The 20,507-nt window shown below is 38.2% G+C and overlaps 1 protein-coding gene across 1 annotated transcript in view; it reads right to left on the bottom strand.

Moving 5' to 3' along the window:
• RSBN1 (round spermatid basic protein 1) overlaps positions 1–20,507 on the bottom strand; it is a 49,334-nt gene that overhangs the window by 2,257 nt on the left and 26,570 nt on the right. Inside the window, 3 exon segments of the mRNA XM_023222802.3 lie at positions 732–899; positions 9,891–10,033; positions 10,348–10,485. Coding sequence (XP_023078570.1) covers positions 732–899; positions 9,891–10,033; positions 10,348–10,485 — 449 coding nt within the window.

Here is a 20,507-nt window from a genome sequence, read left to right as displayed (position 1 = left end):
CTCTATGTCCTGAGCTTTGTTAAAAATGGGCCCCAACAGAATGTAAAATGGTTTAGCCACTATGGACAACAGTCTGGCAGTTTCTCAAAACGTTACAAATAGAACTACCATATAATCCAGCAACTTCACTCCTGGGTGTATACCCAAAATAATTGAATGCATGGACATGAAGAGCTATGTATACACCCATGTTCACACCAGCATTATTCACAAAAGCCAAAAGGTGGAAGCAACCCAAGCGCCCACTGATGGAAAAACTGATTAACAACATGTGGTATATACATATGATGAATTATCATTCAGCCTAAAAAAGGAAGGAGATTCTGACGCTTGCTACAACAGGGATGAACCTTGAGGACAATGCTAAGAGAAATAAGCCAGTCACAAAAAGATAAACACTGTATGATTCCATCTATATGAGGTATGTAAAGTAGTCAGATTCATAGAAACAAAAAGTAGAATGATGGTTACCAAAGCCTGGGGGTGAGAATAAAAGAGAAATTGTTCAGTGAGTACAGAGTTACAGCCTTGCAAGATGAAAAGGTTCTGAAGCTCTGTTTCATAACAATGTAATTATGCTTAACTCTACCATGTACATTTAAAAATGGTTAAGATGGCAAACTGTATGTGTATTTTACCACAATTTAAAAACTAGTCCTAAACCTTTAAATAGAGTCCCCATTGTCTTATACAATATTAACCAACCTTACAGTTGAGTTCAATTAACTCACCATTCACCAAATTGTACAGCTTTCAAAACTCCAACAGCAGCCGTACTCTGCCAGTCAAACCCCTGACCTACATGATCAGCATGAGCTCTAGTCCTATCTTCAAAGAGGACTTCGCGGGGTTCACTGGTCCGAGGTAGGTACTGGAGATTTTTTATTTCATTCATTGATCTAGAGTTGATTTGGTTGTTAAACAAAGGGTAAGCAAGGAAGAAAGAGACCAAAAAAAGAAAAAAATTAATTAATACCAGTAAGACAAAAAAGTCGGCTAAAATACCAGATTTAAATAACATGAGGACTGAGAAGGGTTCAATGATTATGATCATTAGCATTTAACACACTGTATTATAATGCTTAATGTAATTACCTTCCTCTCCCTGTTTGCCATAATAAAGCTGAAAATATTATCTTAGATTAGGCTCAAATGTAGTACTTCTGTCTAGCAACAGAAAATAAAAGTCAAAGTTTAAGGCTCCTTTACCCTCAATCATCTTATTTCCAACTCTCAAAATATGCTACTAGTGAGGCTGCCCTCATACAGTTAACAAAAATTCTGGACGGAAATATAGCTATAATTGTTAATCAGGCTGCACTTAGACCCACTTTCTTATAACTACAAGTCAGGTAACACTAGATACTGACCATCTGCATCCCCATTGTTCCTACAGACAGAATTTCTTGAAGTGGGAAACCTTTTTGTAAAAAAAAAATATATATATATATATACACACACACACACACACACACACACACACACACATATATATATATATATACTTTTTTTAAAAAAAAGAATTCTGGCCAGGCACGGTGGCTCAAGCCTGTAATCCCAGCACTTTGGGAGGCCGAGACAGGTGGATCATGAGGTCAGGAGATCGAGACCATCCTGGCTAACATGGTGAAACCCCGTCTCTACTAAAAAATACAAAAAACTAGCCGGGCGAGGTGGCGGGCGCCTGTAGTCTCAGCTACTCAGGAGGCTGAGGCAGGAGAATGGCATAAACCCGGGAGGCAGAGCTTGCAGTGAGCTGAGATCCGGCCCCAGCACTCCAGCCTGGGTGACAGAGCGAGACTCCGTCTCAAAAAAAAAAAATAATAATAATAATTCTACTATTAGCATCATAAGGCTTTTGTTTAAGATAGAATCTCCCATGCTAAGAATGGCTTCAGCAGATCCTGAATTCTGGCCAAACAGCTGCTGCCAACCAATTTAAAGACCCCCACAGAAAAACCTAATCAGCATGAGAATAGTTTATTCATCTCTTTGTCCATGACTTCACTTTGTACTCTCAGACCAATGAACATCTCCACACATCAGCCCATTCCAAAACCTCTAAAAACCCTAACCCCCAAACTCCTCAGGGAGACAGATTTGAGATTTCCTCCCATCTCCTCTTTTAGTGGCCCTACAATTAAACTTCTTTCTCTGTTGCAATCTGGTGTTTTGGTGTACTGACTTGCCATGTGCATCAGGCAATGAACCTATTATAGTTAGACTAGAGTTCTGATTCAAGATTGCAAACTAGGCATCCATGTTATCTCCTTCTACATTAAAATGAAAGTAAAAGTCTTCAAACTAATAATAAGGGAAGTGGGGATTAGATGGGAGAATGGATTAGAGTACAGATGAAACAGAATTAGCCATGAGTTGACAGCTGTTAATTGTATATTAAACACACAGCAGTTTATTATATTATTTTCTGCTTTTTTATGTGCTCAAGAATTTCTAAGTATAATAATCTAAAGATGATAGTGAATAAGTGATGAAGGAAATGAATTAATGAATGAGCAATATCAGCAAATTTTTACAAGATGGAAAATGATTATTGTACCTGAGACTAATAAAACTGAGCAGAGAAAGCCACAGGCATAGAATACATAAAAAGAGATCAGCAGGCAAAAGGCAGGAGACCTGCCCAACAGACCTTGGAAAAGCCTGAGTCCAAAAAGAAGCCAGGCATAATAATGATGAACAGAAATGAAGTAAGGCTGAGAAAAGGGGAATTAAAGTGAAATTCTGCAAATAAACAAGTCATCCCTGCAGGAAAAAATGTAGACAGGCATTTTGCCCCACATGGAGTAGACTATGGCTACCCACCCAGCATCCATTCCTCCCCTTTAATTCCCTGACAGAACCCTGATTTTCATTAGGCATCTCATCCTGCCCTGTATGTGACCTCATTCACAAGCTCCAGAGTTAATTTCTGATGAGTCCTGGTAAATTATGGTAGGCTCATTTCCCCTGACAGTGACTGATTTAGGAATAGACATGAATAGATTCTGTCTAATAGTATGAAAGGAAATATGCTGAAGAGACTTCTGGGAAGTTTCCTAGCTCCTAAGAAAGTACAAGAAAATATACTATCTTCTTCTATTAGATATAGCCAGATCCAGATATGATGTCTAGAACTGCCTCAGCCATCTAGCAGCTATAAAGGGAGCTAGTGCAAGTGCAAAGCCTAGGCCAAGAGAATGTTAGAACAGAGAAAAGGAAAGAATCTGGTCCCCTGATGACAGCATTGACACACTGACCATATGGTGTCTAGAACCAACCTCTCTGGACTTCTCGATATACAAGACAGACATTTTATTGTATAAACAAGTTTGAATCAAAATTTTTGTTGCTTATAGCGAAAAACATCCTGATAAACTTTCAGCCAGAAAAACTGCACATTCTCTAAACACATGGAAATTGCCACAAAAATAGAACATAATCCTCTGATATTTGGGCATATCATTTAGTGTCCATTTCTATGCCTGTGCCTGTTCACTCTAAGTTGACAACCGACAATTGTCTACCTGTTGACAAGACTCACCAAAATATAAAAAGAACTCGCAATGAACCCAATGCTTTATTTTAAAATATGAGTGGGTCAACCAAGAATCACCAGCTATCTGAAGACAGCAACCTGACAGAGAAAAACCAAAATGGACAATGCTAAAATTTTAAATACCAAAGAAAGGTTAGAAGACAAATGTCCAGTAAATGTCTCAGAATCAAAAGCAAAAAGATAAGAGGAAATATGAGGACAATCAAACCAGGAGATCTATTATTCAACCAATAGTAGTTTCAGAAAGAAATAAGAGAAAATAAAGAAGAAACTGCCAAAGCAATTAGGTAAGAAAAATTATCAGAAAGGAAAGGAGACATGAATCTTTCAATTTAAGGTGACTACTAAACAACAAAAAGTATAATTAAAAAATAAGAATGAAAGACTCAAGACGTAACACTGTGAAATTTCAGACTGCGGATGATAGACAATACTATAAGCTTGCAGACAAGAAAAAAATAGGCTACCTACAAAAGAATAAAAATTACACTAGCATTAGGACTTCTCATAAATAATATTAGATGCCAGAAGACAATAGAGCACTGCTAATAATACTAAGAGACAACACAACTTCTGGACTTCAGCTAAACTATAAATCATGTTTATTAACAGAAAAAGAAATTTTCAGACATATAATGACTCAGAATACCTCCTTTTTGTTAGACTATCCCTTGAGAATGTGTTTAAGCAAGAGAAGGAAATAAATCTAGGAAAACAACCACCATAGGTTAATGGAGAAAAGCATTAAATACGAAGTCCTAAGTGGATAACTGAAATAAGCCTTCTATAGGCAGAACACAGAGTTCCAAAAGATTTTATAAAAAAACTGACATGTTACAGCAGAGAGTACGAAAAAAAATTCTGAAAGGTGTGAGGATATGATAAAAGAACAGAATGCTAGGTAACTACCAACAGCAATGCCCTCTCAAAAAAAAAAAAAAGGGTTATAAAAGAAAGCTATAGTCAGACAGATGACAAAGTCAGTGTGGTTCTGGAAGAAAGTAATGTATCTGAACGCTAACCCTGTAAGCAGTAAGGAGAATGGGAGCAATAAATAAAAAGATGTAAAGCAATAAAGAGAACAGAAGATATTTAGGATGGTCAAGAAAAGTTTATTATGTTCCTACCTCCAAAAAAAGAAAAAGAGGGTAATCAGAAACTGCAGGAAAAACAGAAGACTTTTTTACGTTCTTACCTCAAAAAACAGGGCAATCAGAAACTGCAGGAAAAACAGAAGACTTTTTTTTTTAAAGAAGTTATGATACCAAATATAAAACTTTCAAAAAATGTGACATGGTTTTAAGTACATAGGTGAAATAGAGAAAAGAAAGAGGCTTTTGCATATTCTTCCTTTGAGTGACGACATAACATTGAAACCTTAGAATATGAATTAATAACTTACTAGCTGGGTCTGCAGTAAACACAGCTGGCCATAAAATTTTAGAATCCACTTATTGACAAGGCATGTAAGACCTAACGATAATTTTAAAACAGAATATGAATTAACCCCAGCAATGTGTAGAGACAGCTGACTGAAAGAAGAAATGAGGAAGAGGATAAAGTAGGGGTCATTTAACTATTCAGAGAACAGGTAAGAGGAAGGAATACCTGCCATCATACCAAAAAATCAAAACCTGTATGAAAACATGACATGTACATCATACATATATACAACTATTATATACACAAGATTAAAAAAATTTTTAATTAAAAAAAAACCCTGCCAAAGCCTTTTTTAAAAAGTATTATAAACAAATGGGTTTTGCCTCTCGTAAAAATATATTTGCCTCTGGGAAGGAAAAGTGGGCAGGATTTTCCATTATTAAGTCCTGCTGTATTATCTGATATTTAAAAACCTCTGTGCACATATTTCTTTAACTTCAGAGTTCATAAATCCAAAGATAAGCTTCAGTAGCAGTGTCCTTGGTAACTGAACAGCTTCTCACATCGATTCCATCATTTTCTGCAACAAGAAGTTTTCACTAACACAAAAAGATGGACATTAGCATTTACATTCTGATACATTCAATTCTAATTCAAAATGCTTTTGAATGCCTCACTTAAGAATATTTAATCCCAATAGAAATAAAATTTGATGGCACCTCAGATGAATTATTAAATAAATGATGTTGGTACAGCTGCCTAACTACTTGGAAAAAATGTAAATCTCTTCCTCTATACTGAAGCCAATTCCAGGTAGATTAAATATGTAACTGAAATCACAGAAGTACTAAGAGAAAATGTAGGTGAGTATTTTATAACACTGAATAAGAGAAGGCTCTTCTAAGCCTACTGCTAAAGGAGAAATTTCAAAAGGAAAGATAGATCATATAAACAAAAACTTCTGTGAGTAAAGAAAAAAAAAATACTGAAGCTGAAAGACAAAGAGAAAAACTTGGAACAGAAAAGGGAAAAAAGCTTAATAGTCATAATATATATGGGATTTTTACAAAAGAAAAACACCAAAATAGAAATATATATAAAGGAAATTAAAAGGAAATCACCAAAGACAAAGTAAGAAACCCCTCAAAAAATAGCAAATTAAAATCAGACATTTTGGGGTTGGGCGTGGTGGCTCATGCCTGAAATCCCAGCACTTCGGCAGGCCGAAGTGGCCAGATCCCTTGAGGCCAGGTGTTTGGGACCAGCCTGGCCAATATGGCAAAACCCCTCTTTACTAAATATACAAAAATTAGCCAATCATGGTGGCGCACGCCAGTAATCTCAGCTACTTGGGAGGCTGAGGCGTGAGAATCACTTGAACCCGGGAGGCAAAGGTTGTAGTGAGCCAAGATCGCACCACTGCACTCCAGACAAGAGCAAGACTCTGTCTAATAAAAATTTTTTAAATAAAATAAAATGAGACATTTTTATCCAATCAGATCAATATAGTTAAAAATGTTAGTGGAGAGTATAAGTAAAAGGGGAACTGTATCATTATATGAGTGGGTGTATAAATTGGTATATTTCTGGAAGTCCGTTAGAAATGTGTATACTTTGAGCCTTTAGGAATTTTTACTAAGAATATAAACACACATGGCCGAGTGCAGTGGCTCACACCTGTAATCCCAACACTTGGGGAGGCCAAGGTGGAAGGATCACAAGGTCAAGAGATTGAGACCATCCTGGCCAACATGGTGAAACCCCGTCTCTACTAAAAATACAAAAAGTAGCTGGGCGTGGTGGTGCATGCCTGTAGTCCCAGCTACTCAGGAGGCTGAGGCAGGAGAATCACTTGAACCCGGGAGGCGGAGGTTGCAGTGAGCCGAGATGGCGCCACTGCACTCCAGCCTGGCAACTGAGTGAGACTCTGTCTCAAAAAATATTAAAAAAAAAAAAGAAAAGAAACACACATATGCACAAACATACGTATCTACCAAACATCCATCCACATACAATCAGTGGTACGCTCTATATATTTTACCTCTGGCTTGAAGGTCGGGGAGGTGGCTGATTTTAGCTGATTTCTATGGTATAAATAAACCTAACACAATTTCCAGTTACTAACGTGACATCACACGATGTGGAATTAGAAAGTGATGCTAATGATGGCCTTTGTGAACAGGTACAAACTGGCTCCAGCACACCAGTATCATGTTTTGAAAATACTGTTTACATTGAAAACCTGGGAAAACATTACAGTAATAAAGAGTTGGTAAGGGTCAAGGCGGGAGGATTGCATGAGCTCAGGAGTTCAAGACCAGTCCAGGCAACACAGTGAGGCCTACAATTAAAATTAAAAACAACAACAACAAAAAAAAAAACAACTAGCCAGGCATGGTGGCAGGCACCTGTAGTCCCAGATACTTGGGGGGCTGAAGTGGTAGGATCACTTGAGCCTGGGAGGTAGGCTACAGTGAGCCCTGATCAAGTCACTGCACTCCAGCCTGGGTGACAGAGTAAGACCCTGTCTCAAAGAAAAAAACAAAAACAAAACCAAGAATTGGTTAAACAAATCTTGATACAACCATACAGTAAACTACACAGTTGTTTAGAAATGATACAGCTGCATCTTGATATAACGCATAAGCCTAAGGGAAAAAAAATTCCCAAGTTTTAAAGTAAACATCACACAAACAATGGATTTTTGTAAAAAGATTATTTATTTATATATAATTTGAAAGGTTAATATGCCTAAATGGTGGCTTTCTGCCTTCTTTTTTTTTTTTTGGAGACAAAGAAGCTCTTATCCCCCAGGCTGGAGTGCAATGGCACAATCTCAGCTCACTGCAACCTCCACCTCCCGGGTTCAAGCAATTCTCCTGCCTCAGCCTCCCGAGTAGCCGGGATTACAGGCGGCTGCCACCATGCCCACCTAATTTTTGTATTTTTAGTAGAGATGGGATTTCACCATGTTGGTCAGGCTGGTCTCGAACTCCTGACCTCAGGTGATACGCCTGCCTTGGCCTCCCAAAGTGCTGGGATTACAGGTGTGAGCTACCACACCCGGCCTGCCTTCTTTCTACTCTTCCTTTTTTTTTTTTTCCTTTTTGAAATGGAGTCTTGCTCTGTCACCCAGGCTGGAGTGCAGAGGCACCATCTCAGCTCACTGCAACCTCACTGTAACCTCGGCCTCCCGAGTTTAAGCAATTCTCATGCTTCAACCACCTCAATAACTAGGATTACAGGAGTGTGCCACCATGCTAATTTTTGTATTTTTACTAGAGACAGGGTTTTGTCATGTTGTCCAGGCTGGTCTTGAACTCCTGGACTCAAGCAATCTGCCCACCTCAGCATCCCAAAGTGCTGGGATTACAGGTGTGAGCCACTGCGCCTGCCCTCTTTTTACTCTTTCCTATTACTTTTTTCAGGAAACAAATGATGGTGATTTTGGGGGGGAAGATTACAGAACAAAAAATGTATATCGTATTTAACAATTTAGTAAGATTTCAAGATTCGTCATCATCCTGCAACAAAAACTGCTATAATCTAACAATGCGCAGAACTTTCAAATAACTCCTGGGTTTTTATCATCCCACCACCCTGCATTCGTACATAATTTTCTCAAAGTATTTTCATGCATTTCAAGTACCTAAGATTATTCCATACTTAGCTCAAGTATCATTCTCCTGTGAGTCTTAAGTTAAGGTTTAGATTAGTTCATTAAAACTCACTTCTGGGCACTTACTTTGAATTGCTATTTTCATAGTCTAAGCAGGTATAAATCATTTTCGGTCTCATTAAATTAGATTTTTCAAAGTACTAGAGAGTGAGTTAATCTACATTTGTCTTAAGAGTCTGAAACACAAAACATGTTAGCACAACATGAATTACTGAGGCTCGGTACTACGGTACATTACTGGTTTCATGTAGCAAATACTGGTTACCTAGTATATGTCATGAGGACAAAGATGAATAAAATAGTCCCTGTCTTCCCAAAGCACACCTCAAATATTAGTAAAAAATAAAAACAGGTAAACAGAACTTTAATGAACAGAACACTGTAGCAAAGTTACCTAAGGGAGGAAAGAAAAACTTCACAAAGGAGGTGACGTCCAAATTAAGTTTTGTTTGGTTTTGGTTTTGGTTTGAGACAGGATCTTGTTGTGGAGTCCTGGGCTCAAGTGATCCTCCTACTTCAGCCTACCAGGTAGCTAGGACTAAAGGCATATGACACTGTACCGAGCTCAAGCTAAGTTTTGAAAATGTATTAAGTTTGCTGTGGGACGGTAACCCCAACACTTTGGGAGGCTGAGGCAGGAGGATCACCTGAGGCCAGGAGTTCAAAGCCACCCTGGGCAATATGATGAGACCCCCATCTCTACAAAAATAAAATACACAAAACATTTTTTGAATCAGATGGGCATGGTAGTGCACACCTATAGCCACAGCTACTTGGGAGGCTCTCCTGAGCCCAAAAGTTCAAGAATACAGTGAGCTATGATTGTACCACTGCACTCTAGATCTAGGCAACAGAGTAAGACCCTATCTCAAGAAAAAAAAAACAGTGCAAAAGCAAAGCGTTATGATAGACTATGGTTTGGAAAGTGAATTCAGTATGGCCGGAGAAGACTAAAACCAGATACGTCTAGAAGAGGTACAGCTGACCAGATTATGAAAGATCCTTGTAAACCACACTAAGGGATTTGATCTTTTATCCTGCAGGTAGTTAGGGCACAGGTTTTTAAAAAATAAGTAAAAATTAAATTTGTGTTTTAGAAAAATGCCTCACTGTGATAACTGTGTGATGATTGAACTGAAACGAGGAACTGACAACTAAAATATTTACTTAAGGGAGCCCAAGACAAATGGTTTTCAAACTGTGCTCATTTTTATAAGCAACCAACTAAAAAAAAGTAGTTTTGTTTATTTGAAGAAAAGAAATATTTACCGTCGTCTTTTGAAGGGTGACTTTGGCATATCTGCTGTAGGGATCATCTGTTCTCCTGGCCTTACCCACATTATAGGCCCATCATCACTCTGGGACCTACACTGGAGTCGGAGGCTGGAAAGTGTACCCCAGGGCAAAGTCATCTAGAAATCAGACGGATTAGTCACATTAAGAAATCGTTTCAGTGATTTATAAGTTAATCCCCCCACCCAAATAAAAGTTCTAAGAAGACTTTTTTACGACTGTATATAAAGAAACAAATGCTACATAGTAATTTATATTAAAAAGAATAATTGAATTTAAGTACTTTGTACCAATATTATTATATCTAAACATTTCTATGCAAAACACTGGATAAATTTAATTTCAATAGGCAATATTAGCTTAATACTCTTCAACATATAAAGGGCCCACTTAAGTAAAGATCAAAACTTTAATAATCTTAATTAACACTCACTTTCAGAAATGGTGATTCTTCTAACATATCAAGGAACTCTGGGAAATAATCACCAACTTCTTCATCTACTGCTCCAACAAGACTTATCTGCCGCATAGGACCTGCTCGGTAGGTGCCACAGCAGTATGTCCTGTTGACCTAAGATAAAATGAAAGGGGGAAAAATGGACTGAGGTACAACTATAATATAATTAAAGAATTAAAATAGGTTATTGTTTCCAATGTTGCCATTTCTTCTACAAACTAAGAACTGAATGGTCAATACCTTGAAAAAAGTCAGAGAGGCACCCAAGCACACTGACAAATACACTAATACATTTGCCACAAGCAAATTTCAATGTGTGAGTTAGCCTGAACATCTCAAAGAAATATTGAAGACATTAAGATCTATTTAATACTTAAACTTCTCTAAAAATGATTTTTTTAACTTTGTAATATTTTAACTATTTTAGAGTGTGATTTTTTGTTTAAGAAAAAAAACATGTAAAAGTAAAATCATCAGGGCAGGGAGAAAAAAAGACCATGGTCAGATTAATCTTCCATGTTCATTTTGTACTCCCTAGCTTCAAAGTCTTCACTTTAGCCCAGATATCAGGATACCAGGCTCACCGCTACCAAGACAGACCAATCTTTTTTTTTTTTTTTTTTTTTGAGACAGAGTTTCACTCTTTGTCCCACAGGCTGGAGTGCAATGGCGTGATCTTGACTCACTGCAACCTCCACCTCCCGGGTTCAAGCGATTCTCCTCCCTCAGCCTCCCAAGTAGCTGGAATTACAGGTGTGCGCCACCATGCCTGGCTAATTTTTGTATTTTTTTAGTAGAGACAGGCTTTCACCACGTTGGCCAGGCTGACTTCAACTGATCCACCTGCCTTGGCCTCCCAAAGTTTTAAGAGTACAGGTATGAGCCACCACGCCTGGCCCCAGTCTTTTTTCTCTACTCAACTTACAACACACTTATTTCTACCTCCAGTGATTTTTCTCTTGAATTTGGCCAATCTGGAATGTCCTCTTTTCTATCAACCCAAATCGTATCCATCTTTCAAAGAGCAGTTCAAAAGCTCTTTTTTTTTCCAGAAGTCTTTCTGGTCATGCTCCATGATCTCTCCCTTCTCTGAAGTCTAATGTTACCTATGGGCAACATACATTTTCACTGTATCAACTCTCTAGTGAATTGAGGGCATATCCTATACAAATATGTAGCCCAGAGCATCCTATCTAGCATTTGAATGGAATCTATCAATTAATTCCATACAATCTGATACTATTCGTCTAGTCATTTCATGTATGTTCTTATCTTATGTAACCTCCAATTCAGAGTTTCTCAAGGATAGAGATGGATCCTGTACATAGCAATGGACTAGACTAGAAATGCTGCATTTAACCAGAATTTCCACTTCAGATCAGTTACCTAGCATTTTCTACCTCTGTTAAAATGCAGATTAAATTTAAAAGCCTAACATACAGCTGTGCCTTTATATAAAATGGCTCTTTATTGAACATTAAAAAAAAATTTAAAGAATCTACCGTAATGTTTTAAATACCACCTATTTTGCCTTAATAGGAAACAGTCTACATAAACGACCATCTAGGATACCTTACCACAATTCTTCACCATTTGTTCTTCAGCAGCGTTTTTAGAATCAATTTTTTTTCCATAGAAAATTTAACATCACCCACACATGTATACACAGAAAAAAAGGCTGTAGATCTTGTTCTCAAATAGCAGGGGTGAAGATTTCTTAATTCCTTACAAATCCTCCCCTCAAGATCACTTCAGATGATTCTTAAGCAGCAGCCACCCAGGCCAGAATTACTTTATATATATTCATATGAATTACTTTCCGTAAGTTTTGTATGATCATCATGCTATAAAATGCCAGGGGTGGCAGCATGGAACAAAGGCTCACCATGGGATATAGAGACAAGGAAGGGGAAGAAAGGGAAGTCTTTTTAAATCATTTTTCTAATCTTTCTAAGCACTCTAAAACAACTAAAGTAGATTTAACCTTCAGCAACATTTCTAGGAATCATATGCTTTTAGGGGTAATAAGAAATATCAGTCTCGGCTAGGCATGGTGGCTCATGCCTGTAATCCTAGCACTTTGGGAGGCCGAAGCGGATGGATCACGAGGTCAGGAGTTCAAGACCAGCCTGGCCAAGATGGTGAAACCCCGTTTCTACTAAAAATGCAAGAATTAGCTGGGCATGGTGGTACATGCCTATAGTCCCAGTTACTCGGGAGGCTGAGGCAGAGAACTGCTTGAACACGGGAGGTGGAGGTTGCAGCAAGCCAAGATCGCGACACTGCACTCTAGCCTGGGCGACAGAGCAAGACTCCATCTCAAAAAAAACAAAAAGAAAGAAGTATCAGTCTCCCCCAAACACCTCTCCCAACTATTCCCAGTCTCAGAAATTCCTTTCCTAAGAAAGGCTTTTACTCTACACAGGCATTTTATGGGACAAATGTCCTAAAGACCTATCATAATCTTTTTAAAATCTTTTTCCCAGCCAGAAGTGACTCTTAAGACCTATCATAATTTAAAGCTGCCAAAACTCAAGACCAATCCTAAAGAAGTACACTGCCAAGTGGCAGTTTTCAATTCACTTGGCCTGCTGGCTTTGAGGTTATGCAACTCAATGCATTATTAACTTGACGGAATTCATATTACTTTAAATTTTACACACAAAGTGAGACTGAATTAATATTCTTATATCACACCACACAAGTTTACCTAATTCAAATACCACTAAACTCAACAGCACTGAACTTGAAGACAACTTAGAAAGGTAAACACCTAGAATAATTAACATGTGACATGAATAAATATGAAGCATCTTTTCTTATTTGTAAAGAGAAAAAAAGTAAACCTAAAAAGGAGGAGGGCGGGAACAACAGAAGACAAAGACAGGGTATGACCACAAAATATAGCAACCTCATAATTTTGCCAAGACCAACTTGTTTATTTTCATATATACACAAAGAAAAACTTATCATCTTATGAGGATCTTCAGGCTCACACCTTTGTGTGAGTACCAATGTTATATCCACGAATGACAAAGAATTAACAATGTGCAATTTTTATTTCCTGGCAGAAGAGCCATCAAGTAAACAACTACGCTACAAAATACTAGGACTGGATTTTGAAAGCTGCAATGTATAAAGCCTATTTGGATAACTGTAGCTAAGTTAGCCTAGCTAGAGAAAGCCCTTATTAGTAAACCACAACCTTCCTGTTTTCATTCCTTTACTTAGACTTCTGGCTTTCTGTGACCTACGTTTTTTCCTCAGCATCAGTCTCCTCCTTCTTCTAGCTGCTTCCATATCTAGGCTAAACCTCAAGGTTTATCCCTCTCTCATAAACACACTCTCATCCTCTATCCCAGTCCTTCCACCAGTCCTGCCTGCAAACCCCAAGCGTGAAACATTCAAACTATCAATCCCACCTCTGGACTTTTCCATTCCATAAGCCAATAAATCTCTTTCATCATTTAAGCCCATTTTAAAATTGACTATCCTGCAACTTGCCATCAAAAGCAACATGATATACCTTTTTCACATAAAAATCCTACTTCTGTAATATTAGTCTGCATTACCTGTCTCTACTGCCTCACCTCACCTCACCTCACCTCTTATTTATATCTCATATCACTGCAGTCAGGCTTCTGCCCACACCACTTCCCTGAAACAAATCACTGATGACCTCTTCACAGCCAAATTCAAGAAATGCTTTTCAGTCACCTGCTTTCTTGATTTCCCTTTCCAGGCTTCCTCCTCTCCAAAACGTGGTTGTTGCAGAGTTGGCCCAATTTTCATTCAACATATTATCTGCGGGTGGTTTCAATTATACTACAGATGTAACTACCACCTGTACCCTACTACATTCCATATCTACATCTCTAACTTAAAACTTTGCCTCAGATTCAGATCTTTACATACAAATGCCTCCTGGGCAGCCCACAGACACTCTCGAATTTTTTTTTTTTTTTTTTTTTTTTTTTTTTTTTGAGACAGAGTCTCGCTCTGTCGCCCAGGCTGGAGTGCAGTGGCCTGATCTCAGCTCACTGCAAGCTCCGCTTCCCGGGCTCACGCCATTCTCCTGCCTCAGCCTCCCTAGTAGCTGGGACTACAGGCGCCGCCACCTCGCCCGGCTAGTTTTTTGTATTTTTAGTAGAGACGGGGTTTCACCGTGTTAGCCAGGATGGTTTCGATCTCCTGACCTCGTGATCCGCCCGTCTCGGCCTCCCAAAGCGCTGGGATTACAGGCTTGAGCCACCGCACCCGGCCTCGAATTTAATACCTACAGAACAGAGCTCGTTTTTTTGTAAGGTTCCCTTCCCCTCCCAAACCTTCGTTTTCTCCTTCTGTATGTACTTCGCCAGTTAATAATATTCATTTTCTCAGGTCCTAAATCAGGAATTGATAAATCCCTCTTCCTCATCACTTAATCAAAATCTATCCTTCTAACTAAATCTGCAGTACCACTGCCTTAATTCAGGAAATTATCATTTCTCACCTAATTGTAAAACCTCTTAACCAGTATCCTTGCTTCAGGATTCCCATCCCCAAGAGCCATCCTACATACTGCTACAAATAATCTAGGGGAAAACATCTTATCATTAAACCTTCCCATTTTAAATCCTTTAGTAGCTCCATACTACCTATAGAATCAAACTAGAAAATGCTTTTTAAGGAAGACAAAGCCCCTCCTGATCTATTATTCCAAGGGAGTAACAGACCAACATTTGCCACATTCTCCACATTTGCCACATTCTAAATATACATTTCCCAAATTCTAAATAATTTCTGCTGCCTCTACAAGTTTTCACATGTTACTGTCCACCTCTACAACTCCTATTATTTCCTTGATGGTATAAAATGACTCAAAATAAGGTTTCAAGCTCAAAGAACTGAAGTACATAATATTTACAGATTTTAGATAAGTGAGATTTGGAGTTATAACTAGATCAAAAAAGGTAAGGAACAGATGCATAGATTCGCAAATTGTCTATAACATATACTTTTTTAAGTGACTAAGACTTGAGAGAGAGAATAGAGAGAGACAGAGAACCAAGAACTGCACTTAAAACAGGTATTAGGAGGAAGAGTTAGCTAATGGAATTGTGAAAGGATGAAGTAAGAAGTAATGCAATTAAAATGATGTAAGAATAACATTTCAAAAAATGGTCAAGGACAACTATTTTTTTAGGAAAAACAAACTGGCTGTTATGAATAGTGCTGCAATAAACATGGAAATGCAGATCTTCAACATACTGAGTAAATTTCCTGGAGTTGGACATATACCAAGAAGTGGAATTGCTTGATCATGTGGTTGTTCTATTTTTAATTTTTTTTTTTTTTTTGAGATGGAGTCTTGCTCTGTCGCTCAGGCTGGAGTGCAGTGGCACGATCTCTGCTCACTGCAAGCTCCGCCTCCCAGGTTTACGCCATTCTCCTGCCTCAGCCTCCCGAGTAGCTGGGACTACAGGCACCCGCCACCTCGCCCAGCTAGTTTTTTTTTTTTTTTTAAGTAGAGACGGGGTTTCACCTTGTTCGCCAGGATGGTCTCGATCCCCTGACCTCGTGATCCGCCCGTCTCGGCCTCCCAAAGTGCTGGGATTACAGGCTTGAGCCACCGTACCCGGCCTCTATTTTTAATTTTTTAAGGAACCTCCACACTGTTGACCATAATGGCTGTACTAATTTAGATTGACATTAACTGTATAAAAGTTCTCCTTTTTTCATATCCTCACAGCATTTATTTTTTGTCTTTTTGTTACAGCCATAACTGGGGTGAGGTGATGTCTCATTGTAGTTCTGACTTCTATTTCCCTGATGATGAATGATGTTGAACATTTTTTCATATACCTGTTGTATGTCTTCAAATTTCAGAATGTATATTTAGGTATTTTGCCCATTTTTAAATCAGATTATTTCGTTGTTATTGGGTTGTTTGAATTCTTTACATAAATTTTAGGCCACAGGGCAGAAAATACTATCTGGTCCTTAATAGAAAAAGTTTGCCAACCCCTAATTTAAACCACTCACAAAAGAAATCAAGCAATATGTTTGAATACAAACTTTGTGAAAGAGAACAATCTGTATTATTCAATATTATATATCTGTAATACAGAGTGCCTGGTATGTAGTAATAAATATGTGTTGAATTTCTGTATGTTAGGGCTAGAAATGAAGTAATCAACCACAAACTCTGGCAAAAAGAAAAAAAGCGGGGCAGGGGGGAGAAGAACTGCTGATTACCAGTCTATCACTTGCATTAAAAAATTTAATAAATGCAAATGTTTGTTACATTTAAATAATAAACAGCATAACAATGAACAGCAATTATGACCACAAATTCAGCATGCACCAATTTTCAACCTTTTGAAAAGGCTGACAAGAAGAAAAAAAAAAAAAGAGAGAGAGAAATAAATAAATAAATAAAACAAAAAAACATTCACCAACTGTAGGAAACTAATGCCAAACAAGCAAAGTATTCCTTCCTTTTAGTAAGAAAACTTTCTGGGCATATGGCCAATGAGCTAGGCTCCCTGACAGCTAGCTGTGGCCTGTACCTAAGTTGGGGCCAATAAGACAGTCACCTAACTTACATATGCAATCTTCAGGGCATACCTTTATAAGGAAGTGGCTTGCCCTCCACTTCCTTTTTCTCTTTTGAGGGCTGAAACACAGAGTGGTAAAGAGCTAGTCTCACCCATGCACATGACACCACCAGTAGGAATGACAAAAATTAAAGACAGAAGGAAACTAGGATCCTGCATGACAACAAGGAACAGAGTTGCTTACCTCTGGACTGCTAAACAAGAGAGAAACTTTTGTTCTTGCCACTGCACATTGGTCCTCGTTGTTATGGTTGTTTAGCCTATATCTCGTATACTTTGTAATGAGGGAGGCAATATTCTGCCTTGCACAGAGATATCATCTGGGGTGTGATCTCCTAATCTGGGCTAAAAAATATCTATAACTAGGGCACACCCAAAATATAACATTTAAAGTGATTAGGGACTTGCAAACCATACAAAATGGAGGAAGAATTCAAGAAATCAAAAGTATTTCAAAAGTATTTAACTTGAAAAGATTAAAGGAGGGACACAACAGTTTTCAAATACTTGGAGGCCTGTAACATGAGTTACAGGAAAGCAGGTGTCATTCATTTACCACAAGTTTATTGTACAGTCATGTGTCACCTAATGACAGAAATACATTCTGAGAAATGTCATTAGGCAATTTGTGCTTGAGAACATCACAGATTGTACTTACACAAATCTAAGTGGTATAGCCTGCTACATACCTAGGCTATATGACATAGCCTATTGCTCCTAGGCTACAAAACTTACAGCATGTTATTGTACTGAATACCGTAGGCCAGTGGTCCCCAACCTTTTTGGCATGAGGGACCGGTGTCGTGGAAGATAATTTTTCCACAGAACAGGGTGGGGGGTTGGCGGGCATGGTTTTGGATGAAACTGACCCACCTCAGATCATCAGGCATTAGTCAGATTCTCATAAGAAGTGTGCAACCTAGATCCCTCGCATGCATAATTAACAATAGAGTTTACACTCCTATGAGAATCGAATGCTGCAGCTTATCTGACAGGAGGTGGAGCTCAAGCAGCAATGCTATTATAGCTTGCTGCAGCCTGGTTTTTAACAGGCCACAGACCAGTATTGGGGGACCAGTACAGCTGAAGACCCCTGCTGTAGACAACTAAAACACAATGGTAAGTTTTTATGTATCTAAACACATTTAACTTCCCATGCTTGCAGAATGGGAAGTTGTTCTGGGTCAGTGAGTGAGTGGTGAGTGAATGTGAAGGCCTAGGACACTGCTGTACACTACTGTAGACTTTATAAAGTGTATACTTCGGCTAAACTAATTTTTAAAAATTTTCTTTCTTCAATAATAAATTAACTTTAGCTTACTGTAATTTTTATAAATTTTATGAGTTTTTAAATTCTTTGACTCTTGTAATAACACATAGTTTAAAACACATTGTACAGCTATACAAAAATATTTTCTTTACATCCTTATTCTGTAGGTATTTTCTACTTAAAAACTTTTTTTTAACTTTTTTAAACCTTTTTTGTTAAAAACAAAGATACAAATGCACACACTGGCCTACGCCTACAACAGGGTCTGAATGATCAATATCACTGTCTTTCATCTCCACATCTTGTCTTGCTGAGAAGTGTTCAGGGGCAGTAACACTCATGGAGCTATCATCTGCTATGATAACAAAGCCTTCTGTAATATCTCCTGAAAGACCTGTCTGAGGCTGTTTTACAGTTAACTTTTTTTTTTAATAAGTAGAAGTATGCTCTAAAATAATGATAAAAGGTATAGTAAACATAGTAAGTGATAGGAATTTTTCAGCTCCATTATAATCTTATGGAATCAGCTTACATATGTGGTCTGTCATTGACCGAAATGTCATTATATAGCACATAAACATATATTTTATGCCACTGTCCTCAACACAGGTATAGCAAACCAGACCTACTCCTGGCCACTTGAAGCTTACAGTCTAGTAGGGAGAGGCAGACACTAATCTAAATAGACATTAAATTATAAACTGTGATCTTCAGAATGTAAGGTGTATGACACTATGAAAAAGAACATGGGATCCTGATCCGGGGAATAAAGTGTTCCTTGAAGTAACACTGAGCTCAGATCTAAAGAACAAGTTCAGAGGGAAACAAAATCTCTTAAGCATTACCCTTTCCAAGATCTAAAAGAAAGCTAATGGTAATAAACACAGAAAGCAAGAGAAAAATAAAGATGAGACTGAAAAAAAAGTTGTGGCTGGATTATGGAAAGCCTGGAAGATCACATTAAGGATTTTGGAAAGCCACTAAAGGATCTGAAGAGAAGGAAAGTTGCCCAATTTGCCTTTGGCTTTTTGTTTAGTTTTCTCAGAGGGGCACAAAAAGTAAAGAGATCAGCTAGGAGTATTCTATAATATGCCAAACAAGAAATGTTAGGCTAAGCTAACAGCTTGATTTTAAACAGAGACTTATTTTTAAAAGAAAAAACAGAGATCTGAAAATTATACAGGAGATGAATTCTACCAGAGGTACAAGGAGGAGCTGGTACCATTCCTTCTGAAACTATTCCAATCAATAGAAAAAGAGGGAATCCTCCCTAACTCATTTTATGAGGCCAGCATCATCCTGATACCAAAGCCTGGCAGAGACACAACAAAAAAAGAGAATTTTAGACCAATCTCCCTGATGAACATCGATGCAAAAATCCTCAATAAAATCCTGGCAAACCGGATTCAGCAGCACATCAAAAAGCTTATCCACCATGATCAAGTGGGCTTCATCCCTGGGATGCAAGGCTGGTTCAACATTCGCAAATCAATCAACGTAATCCAGCATATCAACAGAACCAAAGACAAGAACCACATGATTATCTCAATAGAAGCAGAAAAGGCTTTTGACAAAATTCAACAGCCCTTCATGCTAAAAACGCTCAACAAATTCGGTATTGATGGAACGTACCTCAAAATAATAAGAGCTATTTATGACAAACCCACAGCTAATATCATACTGAATGGGCAAAAACTGGAAAAGTTCCCTTTGAAAACTGGCACAAGACAGGGATGCCCTCTCTCACCACTCCTATTCAACATAGTGTTGGAAGTTCTGGCTAGGGCAATCAGGCAAGAGAAAGAAATCAAGGGTATTCAGTTAGGAAAAGAGGAAGTCAAATTGTCCCTGTTTGCAGATGACATGATTGTGTATTTAGAAAACCCCATCGTCTCAGCCCAAAATCTTCTTAAGCTGATAAGCAACTTCAGCAAAGTCTCAGGATACAAAATTAATGTGCAAAAATCACAAGCATTCTTATACACCAGTAACAGACAAGCAGAGAGCCAAATCAGGAATGAACTTCCATTCACAATTGCTTCAAAGAGAATAAAATACCTAGGAATCCAACTTACAAGGGATGTAAAGGACCTCTTCAAGGAGAACTACAAACCACTGCTCAGTGAAATCAAAGAGGACACAAACAAATGGAAGAACATACCATGCTCATGGATAGGCAGAATCAATATTGTGAAAATGGCCATACTGCCCAAGGTAATTTATAGATTCAATGCCATCCCCATCAAGCTACCAATGAGTTTCTTCAC

Source organism: Piliocolobus tephrosceles, chromosome 1 (genome assembly GCF_002776525.5).
Source record: "Piliocolobus tephrosceles isolate RC106 chromosome 1, ASM277652v3, whole genome shotgun sequence".
NCBI lineage: Eukaryota > Metazoa > Chordata > Mammalia > Primates > Cercopithecidae > Piliocolobus > Piliocolobus tephrosceles.
Note: the sequence above shows the minus strand (reverse complement) of the source record. Positions and strands in the feature narration are given on the sequence as shown.